General features: G+C 39.9%; 1 protein-coding gene and 1 long non-coding RNA gene across 2 annotated transcripts in view; one reads left to right on the plus strand and one right to left on the minus strand.

Annotated features, from left to right (window-relative positions):
* The first annotated feature begins 3,579 nt into the window (after positions 1-3,579).
* LOC117374960 (serine/threonine-protein kinase SBK1-like) overlaps positions 3,580-22,537 on the plus strand; it is a 28,120-nt gene continuing 9,162 nt past the window's right edge. Inside the window, exons 1-2 of the mRNA XM_033971197.2 lie at positions 3,580-3,775; positions 19,052-19,308. Of these exons, the coding sequence (XP_033827088.1) occupies positions 19,098-19,308 (211 nt within the window). The 5' untranslated portion in view covers positions 3,580-3,775; positions 19,052-19,097. The remainder of the gene's footprint in view (positions 3,776-19,051; positions 19,309-22,537) is intronic.
* LOC117374962 (uncharacterized) lies at positions 7,669-9,715 on the minus strand. Its single transcript, XR_004541656.2, has 3 exons — positions 9,628-9,715; positions 9,012-9,113; positions 7,669-8,306 (listed from the first exon to the last, which is right to left on the minus strand). It is a non-coding gene; the product is annotated as an uncharacterized LOC117374962 (long non-coding RNA).

Below are 22,537 nucleotides of genomic sequence, written 5' to 3' on the forward strand. Positions count from 1 at the left end.
GGCAACATTTATTTGTTGTTATTGGTCATTTATTTGGGAAACGGAAAACACAAAGTACAAAAAAATAACAGTACACATAATAAAAGCATGCACAATTAATATACATTTCCAGTATACTCAAATATACTCATTTAACTGGAATATTATAAATACTTTGAATGGAGTTCGGATACAAAAATGTGTAAAATATTAAAATACAACACTGCAAGTACAGGAATAATATGAGACTACAAAACGAATATATACAAACCGTGGGGTCTACGGTACAAATAGGAACATATATACAATAATTCAATGGAAGATCAGTTCATTTTAGAAACGGAATACACTTCTGCAAAAACACATGAGAAATTGAAAAGTAATCGAAGGCTTGCAGTTTACTCTCTGTAGTATAGAAATTATTTTAAAAGTCAACTGTATTTTACTGCAATCTAAATATTATTCCATCTCCCCTTGATAAAGTCCGCTACACATTATTGTCATTAATAATATCTTTAGAAGATGGTAACAAAAAGAAAAATACCTACTTTTTCGCCATTTTATTCAAAAAGGGGAAAGCTGTTTTTACAATTAAACTGTTCGGTAAACAAAATCTTCAAACTGAACAAAAAAAGCACAGACCTGCAAAGTGCTAGGCCTATACCTAATATAACTCTGTGGCTGTAAGTTGACTAAATTAATTATTAAAACATTTTTGGGTGCAGAGCGGGCGAATTTGCTGTTTCCACATGAATCCTTCTGAAGTAGTAAAAATGTGTATATCGCGGTAGTTAAATCGCCCACCACAGGGAGGCGCCCGATGCTAAGACATAAAATTCAGCACCGGTTTCGCTCTTCTCAGGCCTCGTCGTCTGAGTCTTCTACTTCCGCAGAGTCTGTCTGAGGACGTGCTCAGTGCATCAGTGAGAGCAGATAAAACAGACCCTAAAGTCTACATGATAACCTCTGGATTTGGCCGCACATCTAAGAGCAGATTTGCATAAACCAGAGGATGTGTGTTGTTTAATCAGAACCATTTCTTTTATTATAGGTTCTGTCTCTGTTTGAGCGCGGTCATCAGCAGATTTACCTCCGCTGTCCTGGGGCCTTTACATTTGTGCTGCTGTAACTTTATTGTATGAACTGAAGGTGGGAGTTTGTCTGGTGTAGATACATGGGGATTGTTGCATTCCACCCATAACAATTTAAAAGCTCTAAATAAATAACTGAATTACTGGAACTGCTCTATCCTCATTCATCAGCTTACCTTATAAAGCTATGTCCATCACTGGGTTACACTTTTAGGCCAATGCTAAGAGACAAAACTGACCAAAAACTGAAAATAGGGAAAAAAAATAGTTTTGCCGGTAGTCTTGTAAACACACTACAAATCATACAAATCAGACAGAATTATTGGGTCATGTCATTATATGGTTATCTGTTTGTTTGTTTTTTATGGCCATGTAACTGTACTGTACCAACTGATACCGAACCAGTGGAGTGTCTAACACTACCTTCACACAGACTTAACTTGGACTTAATTTGGACTAAACCAGGACTAGAAGAGAACCAAATTAAGGGTGCTGAACACACAAAATTGGGACTAAAATAGGAGTAACATGGCCAAACCAAGTCTAAACTGAGCTCAAATTAGGCCCAAACCAGGACAAGTGTGAATGCACATGGAGTATGGAAGAGAGTAAGAGAGCATGTTTTCCTAGGTAGGTTTGAGCAATAAAAGCACTTGAGATAATCTAAATAATAAATAAGATTAATGCCATCCTGTGTAACATTTAAATTATGGAGAAAAGTAAGTGATGTTGCCTCCAGAAAAGTTACACAGTGCACTTTTAAACATGATCTATGTGGCATCAGATGAAGTTAACATGTTCATATTAAGTTCATATTAAGTAATTGTGAATGAATCTATTGTCCATTTACATTAGTAAATGGACAATAGATTCATTCACAATTATCAAAACATTTTGTTTATGTTTGGCTAATTGGCATGAGAACACAAATCAAAAAGCAGAATAAGATCCTCACTTTGGGTTGCAAGATTCTACAACTAAAACCAGTATTCAATAAACCCAAAATAACTATTTATGAAGTGTCCTTTGTACAACTAATGGTATCTCAGGTTCAATTGTGATTCATTTGTATTTAAACCTGTTGAAGCACCAGTATCAGCAATTAAAAAAAAAAAAAAAAAAAAAGTCTTGGTTTCACAAATATCATCTCCCACCCAAGAGAGCTGGGCAGGAAGGGACAAAGCAATCTGTTGTCCTGAGCTCAAGGGACTAAGGGGCCCAGAATTGGAACCTCTGCCTATTATTTACTATTCGAGGGGGGCCCATGTGAGTCTTCTTGCCCCAGGCCCCCAAATTTCTGCTGACAGGCCTGCTCCCAGCACAGAGGAGCAGAGCAGTCTCCACTGAAGCACATGGATCACTGTATCTCTGTGCGGCGCTGCTCAGAACACACTGTCCTTTAGTGTCTGCAGCTAGATGCTGCGTTTAAGGGCCACAGAAACGCTGTAAAAATCAATTCTTTCAATTCTTCCATCATCAATGTTATGTCCTTGGAGTTATGAAGCATCATTTTGTTACTCCTCCTCTGTACATGCCCAAACCATTTTAATCTTGAATCTTTATTAACAAAACATGTACAAATCTGTTGTACTGCACCTCCAATATATTGGAGGGTAAGATAGATGAGCCTAATGCTGTAATGTGGGACATTCCAAGCAAAGAAATAACATCTCCATAAAGACAAGCAGCTGGCCTACCCTACACCAGAAAGGTTACATAGTGCACCTTTAATAAGCCTTTTATTAAATGTCATCCCTTTGAATAACGAATCACAGCCCACTGCCCCCCAGGAGCGTACTATGCACAACCACCCTGTGAGTTTTAGAGGGACAGACTCCATTTTAACATCATGTGACTCTGGCAGGTTCACATCAGGACAGTGGAGCAGGTTTACAGGCAGCATGGAGCTCACATTGATCTAATACTCTACACAGCGTCACAAATCGATCTGCTTTGGGTATATCAAATGGTTTTAAAATGTCATGAGAATTATTCTCATGACACTCACTTTCTTAATAAATAAATAAATAAATAAATAAATAAATAAATAAATAAATAAATAAATAAATAAATAAATAAATAAATAAATAAATAAATAAAAATCGATCCAAACTTAATATAAGCAAGTCAACAAATAGCCTATCCATGACTGATCCAAGTGTGTTATAGGAAAGCTCTGTATCCTTGGTTAGGCTATGTTTTCTATTGAAATGTAAATGAAACTTTGAGATTGAAACGTTGAAACATTAGACTTCTCCATGCACAGAGAATGACTAGGTCTATATTATTACATAATTTCATTACATTTATTACGTTACTAAATCTCAATAGTCCTGTCCATCTGTGGGCCACTTTAGGGTATTTGATTTCACATCCTACATAGACTTCTCTAATTCCAGATTGCATCCTTGTTGTTCATACCATACTTCAAGAGATTCACCGCTGCGCGCTCTGATTGGCCGCTGTGGCTCCGGTGGGCGTGGCTCGTGGCGGTGTGTGCCGAGACAATAGAAATCAGCGGATCTGTCCCGGAGAAAGTGACCGTAACGTCATCCGCAGCTGAGCCGAGGCAGAGGCGACAAATTCGGGCTTTTTCTACCTCTCCATCCCCGTAAGCATCCATGTCCTGAAAGCACCTCGACAATCACCAGAAGCGCGGGTTTATGGACCTAAGAGAAACCGGTGCATGCAGAAAATTATTCAAGGTAAGGCTTTAAAAATGGCAATATTTTGTTGTATCTTGTCAGTTAAGATAATTTTCTTTACAAAATGGCTCTTATTTATCATGCTTTATTTCAATACAGTCCACCGTTTTCATGTTTACAATGAATAGTCTGTTACACTGCATAGGATGACATTAAACTGGCTTTTTAGTGGTGTACGGTGTTAAGGGCTGGAATATCATGCACAATTGTAACGTTTTTCGCAATTGCATGTCGGGAAATCGTTTTGTCCATTTGCCTTTGGGACAAACATTGCGCTGACACTCCGGGACTGCATTGATTGCGCCTGCATAGTGAAATGTAGCTTTATTGATTGTACATCCATCAATTAACGTCTGTCTAGGTGCAAATCTGTTTCTAACGCGTAGATTCGCTTTGTTTTCGCGTAATGCACTGATAAAATACGTGGTTGAAATTTCTGGATCATTAAATATTTCGTGCATGATGTTGCACGTTCCCACGAGCTGCCTGCCTCACGTGCGTAATGCATGCTGCTTTGTGTCTGCAGCGCGTGCCCTATAGTTGTTCTTTGTGTGAAACGTATGGTGACAGGTCTGTGGTACACTGTAGTTATGTAGACACGGGCTTTGTACGAGCAGAGGGAGGAGAGAGGAGAGAAGGATGCAGAGGTATGATGGGTGAGGGACATGGGGACTGACTTTCCCTATAATTGGCATATACTCTATAAATATATAGATGTTTATGTCAATTTAAAGTATTGTTGATTAGCTTGGATTACTCATGTTATTGTATTGTATATTATATAGTTTTTGCAATAGGACAGACCATGTACAGTTGGTTTAGCATGCACAAAAGTACAAAGTCTTATGAGCTCCATACAGGGTTGCACAATATTTCATTTTTTCATTTCACTTATCTTTATTTATACAGGGAGAGCCCAATGAGCGTACCAGGCTGTCTTTATGTTGCATATATATCAGTTAGGATCAAAATTGCAATTTGAGTTGGCGCAATGATAAAATCACAAAGGCTCCAAATATTTAGATATACTAAATGTCCTCTGCAAAGAACAAAATATCAAAATTAATATATTGTGTCTGTGTGACAGTGTTCTGAGATACATGGGATTTTTGTATTAGTTTATCTGTTCATTTTTCAGTCTTCTCTCAGATGTTAATGCGCCAGTGTTGTTTACAATGTGCACTCTGAATCTTTTTTTTTTCTTCTTCAAAATCATGCAGCCTCTATCTCCGAACAGCATGATTTACTCTTTGTGTAGGCTACTATATCGGGTTGTTCCACATTACCCTATTGTAACTAAGCCAATGACACAACAGTAAAATGTGCATCTTAACAATGAATTGAACTTAACGACCAATTTCACAACTGAGAATTGAATTATCATTTAACTTGATGGCACTGTCAGATATCACCCACAATTATATTTCATTTTAAAACAGAAACAGCTACAGAATGAAGACTACAGAGCAGATTTTAGAGGGAATCCACGTAGAGATTAAGTTTGAGCTGAAAATTAGGGCACCGCACATGAACGGTCCTGCTCTGGGGATTTAGCGAAGCAAAAACACTGATGATGTTTTCAATGTGTTTTTTTTTTTATTATTTAGCTGTGCAGAGTTTGTATTTTTAATGAGATTTCACAGAATACACAGTTCCTTTCAATGTTGGATTATTGAATTTTGTGATTCAACCCAAACTCAAAGACAGGCCGCTCTAGCAGCACATTCTGTCCTCTCTTCCATCTCTCTCTCTCCTCTCTCTCCTCTGTCTCTCTCTTCTTTTTCCTGCCATTGTCTCTCTGTCTCTCTCCTCCATTTTTCTTTTTTTCTCTTATTCTCTCTCACTTTCCCTCTCACCCCTTCTCTCTGCATCTCCCTCTCTTCTTTCTATCTACCCTCATTCTCTCTCTTCTTTTGCTCTACCTCTCTCCATTCTCATTTACTCTTTGTCTCTCCCCTCTCTGTCTTTGTATCTCTCTTTCCCTCTTCTCTCTACCTCTTCTCTTTTGCTGTCTGTTTGTCTCTTTCCGCTCTCTCTTTGTATCTCCATCTCTTCCTCTTCTCTCTACCTCTCATTCTCTCTCTTTTTCTCTCTCTCATCTGTCTCTCTCCCTTCTTTCTATCTTTCTCTCGTCATCCTCTTCTACCCCTCTCACTTTGATTTCAGCTTCTCTCTCCCCTCTTCTGTCCCATTCTCTCCGGTTCCATTCTTCTTTTTCTCTCTCCCTTCACTCTATCTCTCTCTCCCCTCTTTCCTCTGTCCCGCTTTCTCTCCCTCTTATTCTTTTATTTCTCTTTCTCTCCCTCTTCCTCCCTCTCTCTTTCCCTTCTCCCTTTGATCTCAACCTCTCTCTCCTGTCCTCTCTCATTCTCTCCAGTTCCCTCTTGCTTTTGCGCTCTCTCATCCCCTTCACTCTCCCACTCTCTCTCTCTCCCTCTCTTATTCTTTTATCTCTCTTCCTCTCTCTCTCTCTCTCTCTCTCTCTTTCTCTTTCACACATGTCGTTTCCTTGAGCAGAGCTGAGCTGACAGGGAGACGGCTCTGTGCAGTAGATAAGTGTTTGTGTGGAATCAAATGCACCAATGCAATAAGTCGTCTGTCTGCATCAAATTAAAACTCATTTCATCATCCGAGAATCAGGAAGTGTGCATTAGCTTGCTAGTTGCTGTTAGCTTCACTATCATGGCAAAGCTCCCCTCTGACCTGTGAATGTTTTGGAAAGCGTTAATTGTGATGAATAGCATGCTCAGAATCCATAAGGTAAGTGAGGAATAATTTAAGTCCACTGCAAACATAAAGACGGGATATTACACATCTACTAACGCATAACATATTTAGATCACCATGTTATCTTTTATAGTTTTGAAAAGGCTAAATTCGCAGAGAACAACGCATTAACATGTTTTATAAATTTCACTTTCGTTTTTGATGGCTGAGTTCCCCCTCCCTTTACTCTCCCCGTGCAAAGTTGCTCCCCCTTCAGAGCACTATCACAATACAATCGGTGTGCATCCCGCTATTGAAACTACTGCACATCACAGGTTGGTGAAGTTGTTGTGTACAATTTTGTATCATGGTTTTGTATATTTATGGGAATTGTTGTGTGGGAGCATGGGTGACACATAAAACCATTTCAGGCACATTCTTGATGAGCGAACAATGTTATAACATGGTAGAAAGCTCAAAAAAGTTGATTTTGCATAATACCCCCTCTTTAAAATGAACTGGCACATAAAAAACGAAATCAAAATCAGGCACAGTTCCTTTAAACTCATCAGAATATTTGTACTTTTGATTTTTGTAAATAAAAATAACAATTACTAACAAGAACAACAATATTAAGCCAGTGCTGCTTTGCTTATCTATATTGCATTGAGACAGCAGACTGCACAGACGCATCTAGACGAACACTGAAGAGTCAGACAGTCACAGAGAGGTGCATCGTGGGTTGTCGTCGCTGTGGGAACCGGGAAGCAACACAGTGGGGAGCTTTGCACAGATTTACTTAGAAACATGCTCACATCTGCTGTAATCTGGAGTGACAAATTCACTGGTAATGAATGGATCAGATGAAGCTGACAAGGAAGAAGAATAGAATTAGGACAAGATTTGTAACTAAGACAAAGGTTAAGGTCCTCTGCATTTGACCCATCCTTCAGGGCTTCTGGCACAACCTGTCAGGAGCAGTGGGACCCATCTTCAGATCTTGAGCTAGTCTTGGCCAGGACTACCTTAGCTGGAGGTTTTGACCTAATGGGCATGTTTTGGGTTAATGGGGGAAACAGGAGTTCTCTGAATACAATACTAAAATACAAAAATATGTTCATCTGCACTACCAGCCAAAAGCTCAGACACATCCACTTATTCAATGTTTTAAATTTTTTTTAATTTTTACTACTTTCTACATTTTATATACATACAGAAGACAATAGAAAATATATGAAGCAAGATTTATGTAATTATAAGGTTAAGAAAAGCTATATATTTTTCAACAGTGCAAAGGGTGGCTACTTTGAGAATGTGAATACAAAATATAGTTTAAAAATGTTTACCTTTTTACTACACAATTCCATATATCTTACTTCATATATTTGATAGTAGTAAAAATAAAGAAAAAAAAACATGTTTGATTGGTAGTGTATTGTCTAAATCTATGATCTCAAGTAAAGCTACTAACGGTTTGGGCATCCTGATATTCCATTGGTCTGTAGTGTTTCAAACACGTGAATGTGTCATGTGTCTCATGCTCTTAACTGTGTGACAGATTATTTTGACTCGTGTGGTATGAAAAATATGCTAAAAGATATAAACTAAAAATCAACCAATGAGGAGCTAAGATGAATGAGGTACAATCATCACATCATTTAGAGGGAGATGTCATTGGTCTTCGCATCTTCATGTAGGTTGTCTTGGCTGATAGGGCTGAGGTTTTGTCTAGCCCCTTTTCTGTCTGCCACGGCTTCTAGAGGGATTTCTGGTCACACTTTGGTCTTTTCTCTTTCTTGTAAGTTTTGGGGATGGAGAAGCAATCCTGTAAGATAAAAATGATTGAAAATGACTGTCTTATCATGCATTATATGGAGATGTTTTAAATGTAATGAGATATATATGTAACCTCTGCAGATAGAGGCCTCACAGGATTCAGTTATATTTAGTATCTCAAAATGACATCGACAGTCACCAAGCATAAACTGTTGGATTGATCACGGAGGAAGAGTAGAAATCAAACCAAAAACCAATAAAACACTTAATTAAAAGAATACATGCCCAGCAGTCGGCAGTGAGACAGCAGTGAGACAGCAGTGAGACACCAGTGAGACAGCAGTGAGACAGCAGTGAGACAGCAGTGAGACAGCAGAGGGTCCGAGGGAGGAGGAGGATGGGCACAGATGAGGTCAGCTTAAGTCCATGATCTGAGAACCAAACCTGGGACAGTTTGGCTGTGAGGTGATCAGTGTGGGAAAGTACAGAATACAATTTCACAGGTTCAAAATTGCAGAGTTACTTGGCAGAGAGAAACTATATTTAAAGTTATTATTAACAATAATAATAATAATTAAGAAAGGTTAAGGCAAACTAGGACTGAACCAGGACTAAATCCGGATTTAGCCAGGACTGAACAAGGATGGATTGGTTATAAACCATTCAGAAATAAACCTGACTCATTTTGGTGTGAGGTGATCAGTGTGGGAAATTAAAGAAAAATGTCACTGTAAAGAGAATGCAGCAGGTTTACCTGTTGTTCTTGAATGTCACAAGTTGACTTGAGGATTGTGCCATTTTCAGTGGTTCAAAATGGTCCATCATCTTTAAATAAGAGTCACATGACTGAGACCGACTAAAAACATAAAAATAATAAAGGAACATTAAGGAGAGATCCACTCCCATGTCTCGGAATCAACCAGGATTAAACCAGAACCGAACCAGGACTGAACCAAGACTGAACCAGGACTGAACCAGGATTAAACCAGGATTAAATCAGGACTAAACCAGGATTAAACCAGGACTAAACCAAGACTGAACCAAACTGAACCAGGACTGAACCCAGACTAATAAAGGAACATTGTGGCTGTGCCAAATATGTAAACACAAGTCTGCTTTTTGAATTTGAACAAAAATATAAAGCTTATCTTTGTTTAACAAATGACCTGTTTTGTGTTTTTGTGATTCTCAAGGATTGAAACTTGTGCTTATGCTCCACAGACATAACACAACCCAAAACTCTTTAACAACTAAATGAACATTATAAATAAGTCCATTATTACCCAATTTTAAGCTTCCTCTCATCAGATGATGTGTTTTAGCATATGTTTGGCAAATGTTACAATAAAAAGAATAAATATAAGACTTACTATGGAAACATTCTTGCATTGTCGAGTGGCTCTGAACCCGCAATGTCGTTTGTTTTCTCATTCGGTTTGTGATGTGACTCCTGTGAAACTGGAAGAACCTGTTTTGCACAGCAATGCAGAAATGAAAACACATTTACCGTCAGTATAAGGAACTGCCTTCTGTCAATCACATGCAGTTCATTGGTATGTTTCTGCGTGGTTCTGTTTAGTCCTGGTTTGGGTCTTGTTTAAAGACATTTCCTACAGAAGTAAAATAAAATTTTAAATCTACCAACTGGACAAAAAGTTGTATGAGTGAAGACGTTTCGTTGCTCATCTAAGCCGCCTACAACATTTTGTCCAGTTGACATTTTTCTTTAACTATATGGATCATACCAGGACGACTGAGGGATTACACAGACATTTTCTAGAGAACAATCAGGCGACTGTGATGTGGCAAAAGCTCTTAAAACTATTTTTAGATGTACAGCATAAGAAAAATCAGTTCACTCATTCCATACCCCTTTGGTGCTGTTGTCTGCTGTTGTTCATATAGAAATGCTTTCGTTAGTCGAGTAATAGACATTTTGGATAATAATGTGCTGCTGAAAAATGAATGGACTAAAGGATTACAGTCCTACTTGGTTTAGTTGTGGTTTACACCTGGAGACCTTCTTTTGGGGACATTATAGGCTTTGTATGTAATTGGCCCAAAAAGCCAAATACACAAAGCTTCAGCAGCGATTTAAGAGCCGAACGAGGCAAAAATCTAAATGTTGTGAAATAATAACAATCACAGTGAGCTGCAGTTTGACAGGTTATCCAGGTTTAATTAGCAATGCGCAGTTTGCCTGCTGTATGAACCAGACAGAACAAACATAATTTACCCTGACCTGGTTTCATTCTGTTTAGTCCTGGTTTAGTCTCAGTGTAGTCCGAAATTAGTTCTGGCAAGTGTGAATGCAACCTCAGATTGGATTTAACATACACAAAGACACTGTAAAATGTACTTTTTTGTTTGCACTGTTGAATAATATTGTTTTATAATTTTATATTATTATAAAGTTTTGAATTGCATTTTAATACAGTCCTCAGATTCATTTGTCTCCTTATCTCCTTTGAACTTGTTCAGGGCAAAATGAGAACATTTAAGCTGTGACTACTCCAGTTTTTTTTTTATTGGTCAGTGTTGGAGCTTCATGGCTTTGGGGAATCCTAAAGAAAAAAACCCAAAAAAGAACAATGAAAATAAACAAGAATGCAAACATGTGGAGAGTCCAGTATAGAGACACAGTCATAATTATAATGACTGTTATTATTATAATGACATAATGATATTATTATTAGGCAGCCTGTTTACAGTGTGTGTTAAAAGTTTACCAAACTTGGAACAGGCCATTTTCATAGTTTCATAATGTACTGGTCCATGAGAATGTAAGACAGGAGCAGACCGAGAGCATCTGTAAAAATAAATAAAACATCATTGCTTTTGTTAATGTTTCTATGTTCATAAATTTGGTTTATCTGGAAGCTGGAGGAGCCAGACACAGGACACAGAACATGCTAACACCACAGAGAGTCACACCTGGTCAGGGACTTGGAGGTTACCAGATGCAGGGGAGTCGATGGGAGGAGTGTGGTACGGGGGGCGACAGTGGCTCAGTGCTGATGGCGCAGGTTGGCAGCCTCACTTCTGTCAGTCTGCTACAATAGTATCTTATCATCACCAAGTGTGGAAATGAAGGATGACTATAGTGTAGCGCTTTAAGAGGCTTTGAAAAGCGCATTACAAGTGTAAGCCATTATTATTACGGCAAAAGGGTCTGTTGTCCTGCGATTGGAACATCTGCCTATTAATAGTAAAGAAAAATATAAAATCTGTCAACCCAGACAAAAAGTTGTGAAGACATTTTGCTGCTCATCCAAGCTGCTTCTTCCGTTCTGATCAGATTACTGGTGGACTCTGCCTTATGTCTATATGGAGGAGGAACTACCCTGAAACTAAAAACACCTCTTAGTTGTGGCATGGATGAGCAGCTACGTGTCTCTCACAACTTTTTATCCAGTTGATTTAAATATTTTTCTTTTACTATGGATTATACCTGGATGATTGAGGGATTACACAGACATCTGCCTATTCAGTTATATTTGTGCATAAAAAAAAATTAACTTTCATTAATTAAAGTAAATAAACATTATAAATACTTAACAACATTTATTTTTGTTGTAATTTCAAGATTCCTCATATTAGATGTGTTTTAGCATTGTTTTGCAAATATTACAATAACATGAATAAATATAATACTTGGTTTAATCCCGTTTTAGCCCTGGTTTAGTCCTGGTTTAGTCCTTGTTTAGTCCTGGTTTAGTCCTGGTTTATTCCTGGTTTAGTCCTAGTTTAGCCCTTGTTTAGTCCTAGTTTAGCCTTTGTTTAGTCCTGGTTTAATCCTGGTTTAATCCTGGTTTAGTCCTTGTTTAGTCCTGGTTTAGCCTTTGTTTAGTCCTGGTTTAATCCTGGTTTAGTCCTTGTTTAATCCTTGTTTAGCCCATGTTTAGCCCTTGTTTAGTCCTGGTTTAGCCCTTGTTTAGTCTGGGTTTATCCCTGGTTTAGGCCTTGTTTAGCCTCGGTTTAGCCCTTGTTTAGTCCTGGTTTAGCCCTTGTTTGGTCCTGGTTTAGCCCTTGTTTAGTCCTGGTTTAGCCCTGGTTTAGTCCTGGTTTAGGACTTGTTTAGTCCTCGTTTAGCCCTTGATTACTCTTGGTTTATCTTTGGTTTAGCCCTTGTGTAGTCCGGGTTTAGCCCTTGTTTAGTCCTGGTTTAGTCCTGGTTTAGCCCTGTTTAGCCCTGGTTTAGCCCTGGTTTAGTCCTGGTTTAATCCTGGTTTAGCCCTTGTTTAGTACTCGTTTAGCCCTCGATTACTCTTGGTTTATCTTTGGTTTAGCACTTGTGTAGTCCAGGTTTAGCCCTTGTTTAGTCCTGGTTTAGTCCTGGTTTAGCCCTGTTTAGCCCTGGTTTAGCCCTGGTTTAGCCCTGGTTTAGTCCTGGTTTAGTCCTGGTTTAGCCCTTGTTTAGTACTCGTTTAGCCCTGGTTTATTTCTGCTGACTCTAGTTTGAGCCTGTGAGCAGATGTTGTAGTTGTAGCACTAATCATATCTAAAATGCATGAGAGCTTTTCTCGGCCATACGCATTAGTTTATCCAAGCAAAATGGAGTAGAAGTGTGAGTGAGGCTACAACACTATCGGAAACTAGGGATTATTCATGTTTTGGAAAAATATACCATAAATGTGCTCTGTTAATGTTTTATTCATCTTAAATGTACTATATGCAATTTTGCTGCAAACTAAAGGCCTGTAAGGGCAGTGCAATCAATCCAATGTTATTCAAAATTACATTCACTTCTTTAAATTTGTCAGTGATCAGTTTGGGAGTTTTTAATGAAGAGGTCTACAAACACACCTCTGTCAATAAAAGCATGTGGTTGGGAGCAGTGTTCAGATTTTCAAGGTTAGAATGCTATGTGTTCACCATGAAATATACTCACCGTATTACAAAATAATTTAGCATTTTAACAATATTTATTTTAGCTGCCGCCCATCTGTATTAATTAATATTTGCCAACAGAACGCTGTGAGGTCTGAAACCCAGCCATAGATCTGAATGGAATTAAAGTACAATACAATCAATAGGGAAATCTGACTCTAGCGCCCCCATGTGGTAGTATGCCATCATCACATTCTGGAATCTGAAAACCACCAATTTTAATAGATTTTTAAGAAAGAAACCCAAATTGATTCTAAAAGTGTGATCAGTAAATGTGTTTATTTTTACCATTTTCACCTGATACGAGCTTGAATCTAAATTATTTGTTGTATATATGTGGAAGAACATCTTGTGCCAACTCTCCGTTCCCGAGCCAACATCGACTTGTAAAACGCCGTTTCATTTATCTACTGCAAACTTAAATCATAGTGGGACTGAAAAATCTTTAATGAACAAATTAGTATCCAGCGGTTTGTGTTGTCGACCACTGACACAGCGAGGGGTAAGGGAGCTGATTTTAATAAGTTACAGGAAGCAAATTGTTAAAAACAGTGTTATAAACTGTAATGTGTATAGTAGACGATTTCTTTGGGAGAGCACTTTTACTTATACGTCTCTGTAGAAAAAAAGGAACATCATTAAAGAAGACACTGTGCTTTTTTCAGGTATTTAGTATTGAAATATAAGAAACGAGATCATTCATTTACATGTTGTTAATTGAGCCTTAAACGGCCTGCATTACGCTACTGTCTGATCTATGTTATAATGTTGTTTCCTCATCACAAATATAGCTGGAGTTAAGTTTTGTTTCATTCACACATGTTTAACACACAAACCCTGCATATTTAGGCTCAGTTCTTCGCTCACACACAGAAAACACTCTGTTCCACCTTGTGATGTCATGTGGTAATACAGGAAGTGTTTTTAAACTATACACCTTCAGTAGAATAATGTGGATAATTTGGAATTGCCAATTTTACTGAACAAAAGGTAAAACATAGCTGTTAACTTGAAAACTACTGCTACATGACATCACAAGATTTAACAGAGCATTTTGAGCTTTGGAGATGTAGACAGACTAATAATAAACATGTGTGAATGAAACAAAACATGTTTTTCATCATGGGATGTATGACTCAGGGTCATACTTGGTGATGTCTGTATCTAATTAGTAAGCATTTTATTACTACAAATGTGAGTGTTGGTGATAGATTTACTATCTTCCTTCTCCTTTGGGGTTAATTTGTCAGTTAGTTAGTCATGGTTAATCAGCGTTTCAGTTTTATGCAGCTGAAACCTGGAACAGTCTTTCAGAAGATGTGAGACAGGACTCTACTGACAATGTTTAAATCCAGACTCAAACAGTTTAGCTGTACATATGACTGAAAGGTTTTTATTCTGCACTCTTCTCTTTTAAAGTTCATTTTATGATGATTATTTCTGATCATTTATGTTTTAATTTTTTGCATTGTGATTTTAACGTCTTATTCATAATAATAATTTATTCTTAATTTAATTTATAATTTAATTTCTTATTCTCTAAAGCACTTTGAATTACTTTGTGCACGGATTGTGCTATACAAATAAGACTTGCCTTGTCTTGGGGTTGCCATGCTAAGGACTTAAGCTCAGCTGTTGTCTGACCCTGAGAAGGCAGCTAGCCGAGCAGGTGCACCACCCACACATTGTTTTTTTCACGTTTCTAAGACAGTAAAAATAAGGTATTGCGCCTTTAACGGCAAGTTTACATAATATGTTCCCTTTAATCATTCCTACTGGAAAAGTTCACAAGTTTTATACTTTGTGTTTAGTTTAGCAGCTTCCTTATGCAGCATCCTGCCCCTATTTTGGTTTCACTTCAATTGTTTTCACACTTGGACCAAATATTTCTTTCAATAAAACAAAAATAACCCCAGTATCGGAGAAGAGGCAGTCAGGCTGCTATCCAAAGAGCGCAGATGGGAGACAGTGGACAGGACGCACACAGATCCTGTCTAACTCAACACCTCCTCATCCGCTTTCACCACTCTGACGCTCCATCCCAGTGCTGTTAGCGAAGACGCGGAGGTGAGACCTGAAGGTGCTGAAAATGAGAACTATTAGATAAGTGTTCATTAAGAAAAATTATAATTAGAAGATTAGAAGTGGAAGGTTGGAAAAATGTCTAATTACAAATTTTCTGACACATTATTCGATCAGTTGGGCATAGATTTTTCTGATTCTAATTAATACTATATCTATCTAAACTAGATACATCACATTCACAAAACAGAAATTAACCTTTCCTGAATAGCTTTAGAATGATCTTGAGCTGTATTAGAACAAGTATAGAACCACATAGACTACTATACGTCCATGGACCAGTATGGAACCTATCAGCTACCATTATGGGGTTACACAGATACAATGCCACATTGTAATATCCATCCATCCATCCATCCATTTTCTTCCGCTTATCCGGGGCCGGGTCACGGGGGCAGCAGTCTAAGCAGGGACTCCCAGACTTCCCTCACCCCGGACACGTCCTCCAGCTCCTCCAGTGGGACCCCAAGGTGTTCCCAGGCCAGCCGAGAGACATAGTCCCTCCAGCGTGTCCTGGGTCTTCCCCGGGGCCTCCTCCCGGTGGGACATGCCCAGAACACCTCCCTAGGGAGGCGTCCAGGAGGCATCCTGAGCAGATGCCCGAGCCACCTCAGCTGGCTCCTCTCAACGTGTAGGAGCAGCGGCTCTACTCCGAGCTCCTCCCGTGTGACCGAGCTCCTCACCCTATCCCTAAGGGTGCACCTGGCCACTCTGCGGAGGAAGCCCATTTCAGCCGCTTGTATCCGCGATCTTGTCCTTTCGGTCATTACCCAGAGCTCATGACCATAGGTGAGGGTAGGAACGTAGATTGACCGGTAAATCGTGAGCTTCGCCTTTGGGCTCAGCTCCTTCTTTACCACAACGGACCGATACAGTGACCGCATCACTGCAGACGCTGCACCGATCCGCCTGTCAATCTCCCGCTCCATCCTTCCCTCACTCGTGAACAAGACCCCGAGATACTTGAACTCCTCCACTTGGGGCAGAGACTCACCACCCACCCGGAGAGAGCAAACCACCTTTTTCCGGTCGAGAACCATGGCCTCGGATTTGGAGGAGCTGATTCTCATCCCAGCCGCTTCACACTCGGCTGCAAACCGCCCCAGTGCCTGCTGCAGGTCCTGGCTCGAAGAAGCCATCAGGACAACATCATCTGCAAACAGCAGAGATGAAATTCTATGGTTCCCAAACCAGACCCCCTCCGGCCCCTGGCTGCGCCTAGAAATTCTGTCCATAAATATAATGAACAGAACCGGTGACAAAGGGGAGTCCAACATGCACCGGGAACAGGTCTGACTTACTGCCGGCAATGCGAACACAGCTCCTGCTCCGGTCACACAGGGACCAGACAGCCCTTAGCAAAGGGCCCCGGACCCCATACTCCCAGAGCACCCCCCAAAGGACACCACGAGGGACACGGTCGAATGCCTTCTCCAGATCCACAAAACACATGTGGACTGGTTGGGCATACTCCCATGAGCCCTCGAGGACCCAATGGAGAGTATAGAGCTGGTCCAGTGTTCCGCGACCAGGACGAAAACCACACTGCTCCTCCTGAATCCGAGGTTCGACTATCGGTCGGATTCTCCTCTCCAGTACCCTGGAATAGACCTTACCGGGAAGGCTGAGGAGTGTGATTCCCTTGTAATTGGAACACACCCTCCGGTCCCCCTTCTTATACAGAGGGACCACCACCCCGGTCTGCCATTCCACAGGTACTGTCCCCGACCGCCACGCGATGTTGCAGAGACGTGTCAGCCAAGACAGCCCCACAACATCCAGAGACTTGAGGTACTCAGGACGGATCTCGTCCACCCCCGGAGCCTTGCCACCGAGGAGCTTGCCAACCACCTCAGTGACTTCAGCCAGGGTGATGGACGAGTCCGCCTCTGGGTCCCCAGTTTCTGCTTCCTCCTCGGAAGACGTGACAGTGGGATTGAGGAGATCCTCAAAGTATTCCTTCCACCGCCCGACAACATCCCCAGTCGAGGTCAGCAGCTCTCCACCTGCACTGTAAACAGTGTTGGTGAAGCACTGCTTCCCCCTTTTGAGGCGTCGGACGGTTTGCCAGAATCTCTTTGAGGCCGTCCGATAGTCCTTCTCCATGGCCTCCCCGAACTCCTCCCAACCCCGAGTTTTTGCCTCTGTGACTGCCCGAGCCGCGGCACGCTTGGCCCGCCGGTACTCATCAGCTGCCTCAGGAGTCCCACGAGCCAACAAGGCTCGATAGGACTCCTTCTTCAGCTTGACGGCATCCCTTACTTCCGGTGTCCACCACCGGGTTCGGGGATTGCCGCCGCGACAAGCACCACAGACCTTACGACCACAGCTACGAGCAGCCGCATCGACAATAGAGGTGGAGAACATGGCCCACTCGGAGTCCATGTCTCCAACCTCCCCCGGGATCAGGGAGAAGCTCTCCCGGAGGTGGGAGTTGAAGACCCCCCTGACAGAGGGCTCCGCCAGACGTTCCCAGCAGACCCTCACAATGCGCTTGGGCCTGCCAGGTCTGTCCGGCTTCCTCCTCCGCCAGCGGATCCAACTCACCACCAGGTGGTGATCAGTTGACAGCTCACACATTGTAATAATAGCATTTAAATGCGAAAGTCACATTCTATCCTTTAAATAGAGGTTGTTTTTTTATTTATCATCATCATGGTATGAGAATTGGTTTTAAGTATCGACTCTGTTCCTTAGTATTGAAATCAAGTTTGAAATTTAAATATTGTAACAACAGTAGTTTACAGTGCACATTTGAACACATCTTGTGGCAGTGAGATTTTAAAGAAGACTGAAATCTGAACTTCTGAACCAGTCCAAGAATGCCACGCATTTCAGAGCATGTTTGTAGAAGTCTAAACTATAGGGTTAGCCAGTTTTACGTTAGATGTAAATGTTATTTAGTTAATCAATATTTGGGATTAATTAGGTCACAATATTATTGTAAAAATTATAATTGTGAAAAGCAAAATTATGTCATTTCTGTTCAATCTATTAAAAAAAAAAAATCAAGTGATTTTTTAAATGTTTTTTTCAAAGTAGACTAAGGATAAGGATTTCGCTATTATAATGTGCTTCTTGATGTTTACTGGCTAGAAATGTAAACAGACTTGTGCTCTATTTGTGAAGGGACAGGAACAGAGTATCCAACAGCATTCCTTCCAAGTATTCCCAATACTTTCAGATGGAAATAGCCATTGGAAACGCCTTGTACAAGTCTCTTTACTGGACCACTTAAACAATAAGAAGTTGCATAAGAGTTACGACATCAAAGATTTCACATAACAGCTCTGTCTGTTCTTTGTATTGTATTGGAACAGTCTGAAAGTAACCACCTTTCCTTCCTGTTTCTCCCTCTCTCTCCCTCTGTCCCTCTCAATCTATTCCTGTCTTCCCCCTTTCTTTCCCTCCCTTTTGCCTTGTCAATTTTTTTCTATCCCTTCCTCCCTCTTTCCCTCCATCTCCCCTTGATCTACTGTTCTCTCCCTCCCTCTCTCCTCCCTTTTTGCTCCCCACCTTTCTCTATTTCTATATATCACTCTCCCTCTCCCCTCTTCCTCGCACTCCCTCTCCCCTTTTTTCATTCTCCCTCTCTCTCTCCCTCTCTCTTCATCATGCTTCTCTCCCTATATCACCTTTCATCCTTCCCTCTCTCTCCTCCATCCCTCTCCCCTGTATCTTTTGCTTTCTCTTGCTCTCCCTCACTCTCTCTTTCCTCCCTTGTTTTATATTTCCCCCTCTCCCCCTTTCTCCATCTCTCTCCCTCTCGTTCTTTCTCCTTCATCCTCTCTCAATCCTTCTCTTCTTTTTCTCTCTGTTCAGGACGTCCCGTGTGCTGCACCCTTTGACCTCTCTCACCCCTGACGCCATGAACTCGTTGACCCACCCCTCCCGTTCCTCCCCTTCCTCCTCTTCCTCGTCCTCTTCCTCCTCTTCGTCCATAGACATCCTGGAGGAGCTGCAGCTGATCGCAGCCCAGAACCTGGAGAAGGTGGACATCCATAAGTACTACGAGGTGGTGCGAGAGCTTGGGAAAGGAACATACGGCAAAGTGGACCTGGTCGTGCACAAAATCAGAGGTAAAATATTTCTACGGTCAAAATTTAAACAGTAATTCAGTAATAAACAGTAACACAATCATTTCACAATCGCTCAGTTTTGCACATACGACATACACAGTAGGTTTGGGGTATCACGAATAGTGATGAATTGATAATTTTTTAAAGCGGGCCTAGTGTGCAAAATTGACTTTTCAGATCTTTAAACCATGTTATAGTTGTTTAACCTCATTTACCCTTTCGAAGTTGTACTTGGAGTGATTTGTGCGTGTTTGAGTAACCTTTAATCACTTATTTTCAAGACACCATATTGCCTCTTTGTCGTTTGATGTCAGTTCCCATTAGGCACCACAGTTTTCTAACACGGAAATCACTTTTTTCTTTTATTAAGTTGATATTAATATTGCAATTTAAAATGTGCAAATTATAACATAATGATCCATGGGTGTCATAGGTTATAACTATAGAGCAGACACAAGCACAATATGTCTTCTTTAAGTTAGCATTGCAACTAAATATTATGTAGAGTTTACTCCATGATGAATAAAAATGTTTAAGTTTAATTAAGTTCAATTTATTTCCATAACATTAGGTTAGCTGACATGCTTTGTAAGAATCGTACATATTTGAGTTTAAATAAAAAGGGAAAAAAGTCTGTGTAGCTGAATCACGATTATATCAAAAGCAGCCTGTTCTTTGTCTGGTCTACTTCCATTCACTGCATTGATCCAAACTGTGCCACACTGTGTACCGCCTCTGGTCTTTTTGACTGTATAAAGCCACATTACAAGTTTTTTTGGTGTCCTCAAATGAGCTCAGACTGGCCCACAGAACCACCCAAAGATTCACTGTCTGCTGCACAAACTATTACTTTTGCTTGGACAGTGATGGATGCTCTTTCTGGGCCGGCCATTTTAAGTATTTATATAATTTCGAGTTCTTTCCTGCTTCTCTCTGTAATACATTTGAGAACAGACTGCATCAGGAGGCTGTAGTTATAAGTGGTCACAGTGAAAAGACCAGACATACTTGTAGCGCTTGAGAGGGCTTCATCCACTGCTGAGAAAGGTGAACTTATAATAGATTACTTTATAATAGAAGAAATAACCTTAAGCAATTTTACAGATTTGTCTGGCTGGTTTAAAGGGCCTATATTACACTATTCTCTGTTCTATGTTGTTGTTAATGTTGTTTCCTCATCAAAAAACATATATGGAGTTGTGCATATTTAGGCTGAGTTCTTCTCTCAAACAGAAAAGACTCTGTTTCACCTCGTGATGTCATGTAGTAATCCAGGAAGTGCTCTACTGTGTTTTTCAACTCCATACATCTTCACTGGAATAATTTGGATAATGTCAGTCCTGGAATTTCCCATCTCTACTGAACAAAGAGTAAAAGGAGCTGTTAACTTGAAAACTACCACTAGATTACATGTTAAGCATTGGAGGGTTACTCAATGTGTGAATGAAACTAAACATAACTCCAGGTATGTTTTTGATGAGGAAACAGCATTATAACATGGCTCACAAGTCATATAGGAAATTTAAGTTTAATTTATTTCAAGTTATTTAGATAAAATTAGGTTAGCTGAATTGCTTTGTAAGAATCGTACATGTTGTGTCGGTAAAACTAAGCTTGCGTTAACATTTTGCCCAAAATGTATAATGTATTTTTCATAATTTTATTTCGATATCCAGAAGACTAAATTCATTTTTGTTGCAGCTGAATCACAACTACACATACTGAGCTGTGAGATTAATCGACATTGAATAGAAATTGCAACTTGAATGGATGTAATTAGCAAATTGTAAAGGCAGCAATTTTTGAAGTAACAAAATTTTATAATATCCTGTTTCTGCATAAAATCTTCTAACCCTGTAGTTTAACCTGTACAAACATGTTCTTCTTGAATTAGTTTGTCAGTTCATAGTTCATCTGTTTGTTAATTTGTCTGGACGCGTTTAAAAGGTGAACTCGCAAAACATTACAATTACAATGCTTGTTAGAAAAAAATGTATATGTTCCCCAAATCATTCAGCCCTGCCAGTCAAAGACCATGCACTTTTAAAAAACTTTACAAAGACATATGGGTCTGGAGCTGTATCATGTCTCCCAGAATTCCAATGGGCGGGATTGACAGGTGAATTAACCAATCAGTGAAATGCATGGTCCAGCCGTATCAAAACAAGCATAGTGGCTTACGAGTAAAAAAGGAATATGAAATGACAGAATTAACAAGTGAAGTAATTTTTCTGAATGATACAAATATATATATAATAAAGAGGAAATGTCTCCAGAATCTGAGAGACTCGTCTGAGAGGCTGTGATTGGCACGTCTGAAAATAAGTAGGCCATGCACTGCAATCATGTTATTGTTGAAATATACAATGACATTCATGCATTATATTTCTTCCTATAATATTCACAAAAGTTAGGCAAGACAAGTGGATTACCCAATCAGAAAAATGTTTACTTTATATCTCATTATGTGTGTGTTCAATACAATCCACATTAATATTTTTCAGTCCTGCCATAATACTATGTCAGGTTTGCCTGGGATTCAGAATACACACTTCTTCAATACTTTATGAAGATGTGAGTCTGGTCACCTGTTCAGATGGTTGCGATTAGCCAATCAGGGACACACATGGTTACTCCATATTAAAACATGGCTGCTTACAAGGAAAAAGAAATGAAAAAATATCACAATGGTCTGTAAAACAGATTTCTGCAGAATCAATGAACAAAGCATTAAACTTGAAATGTTGATTTTATTTGTAAATGAAAGGTGACTGGTGAGCCCCTTTGTTTCACATGTGTCACTAAAATCCGATTGCACGATTTGTTTATTGAGGCTTGAGATTTGACGGAGGGCATGGGAACCAGACTGATATCCATTTGTATAAAAATACAGAGAGATGTCATTCTAGATTTGCCAGGAAAATTTCAGGTAGGTCATCTTCTAAAATCAATGAATAACAGCTGGATTACCAAACCCTCTTCACTTCCTGCTTGCACCTTCAGCCATTTTAACCATTGCACCATGTAACAGTCCATGGGCTTATTATCATTGTATCAAAGTGGGTCTATAATATTTTGAGAAACCTGTTCTTCGGCTGTTTCTTTCACCTGAACAGCATGACTCTACTGTGGAAGAATATAACACCTTTAAAATAGCTCACCAAGTCTTGTCTGTTCAAAAGGCCGCAGATCCACTGTTGTATTTAGACTTGTGAATGTGTCGATTGTG

The sequence above is a fragment of the Periophthalmus magnuspinnatus genome, chromosome 8 (assembly GCF_009829125.3).
Source record: "Periophthalmus magnuspinnatus isolate fPerMag1 chromosome 8, fPerMag1.2.pri, whole genome shotgun sequence".
Taxonomy (NCBI): Eukaryota; Metazoa; Chordata; class Actinopteri; order Gobiiformes; family Gobiidae; genus Periophthalmus; species Periophthalmus magnuspinnatus.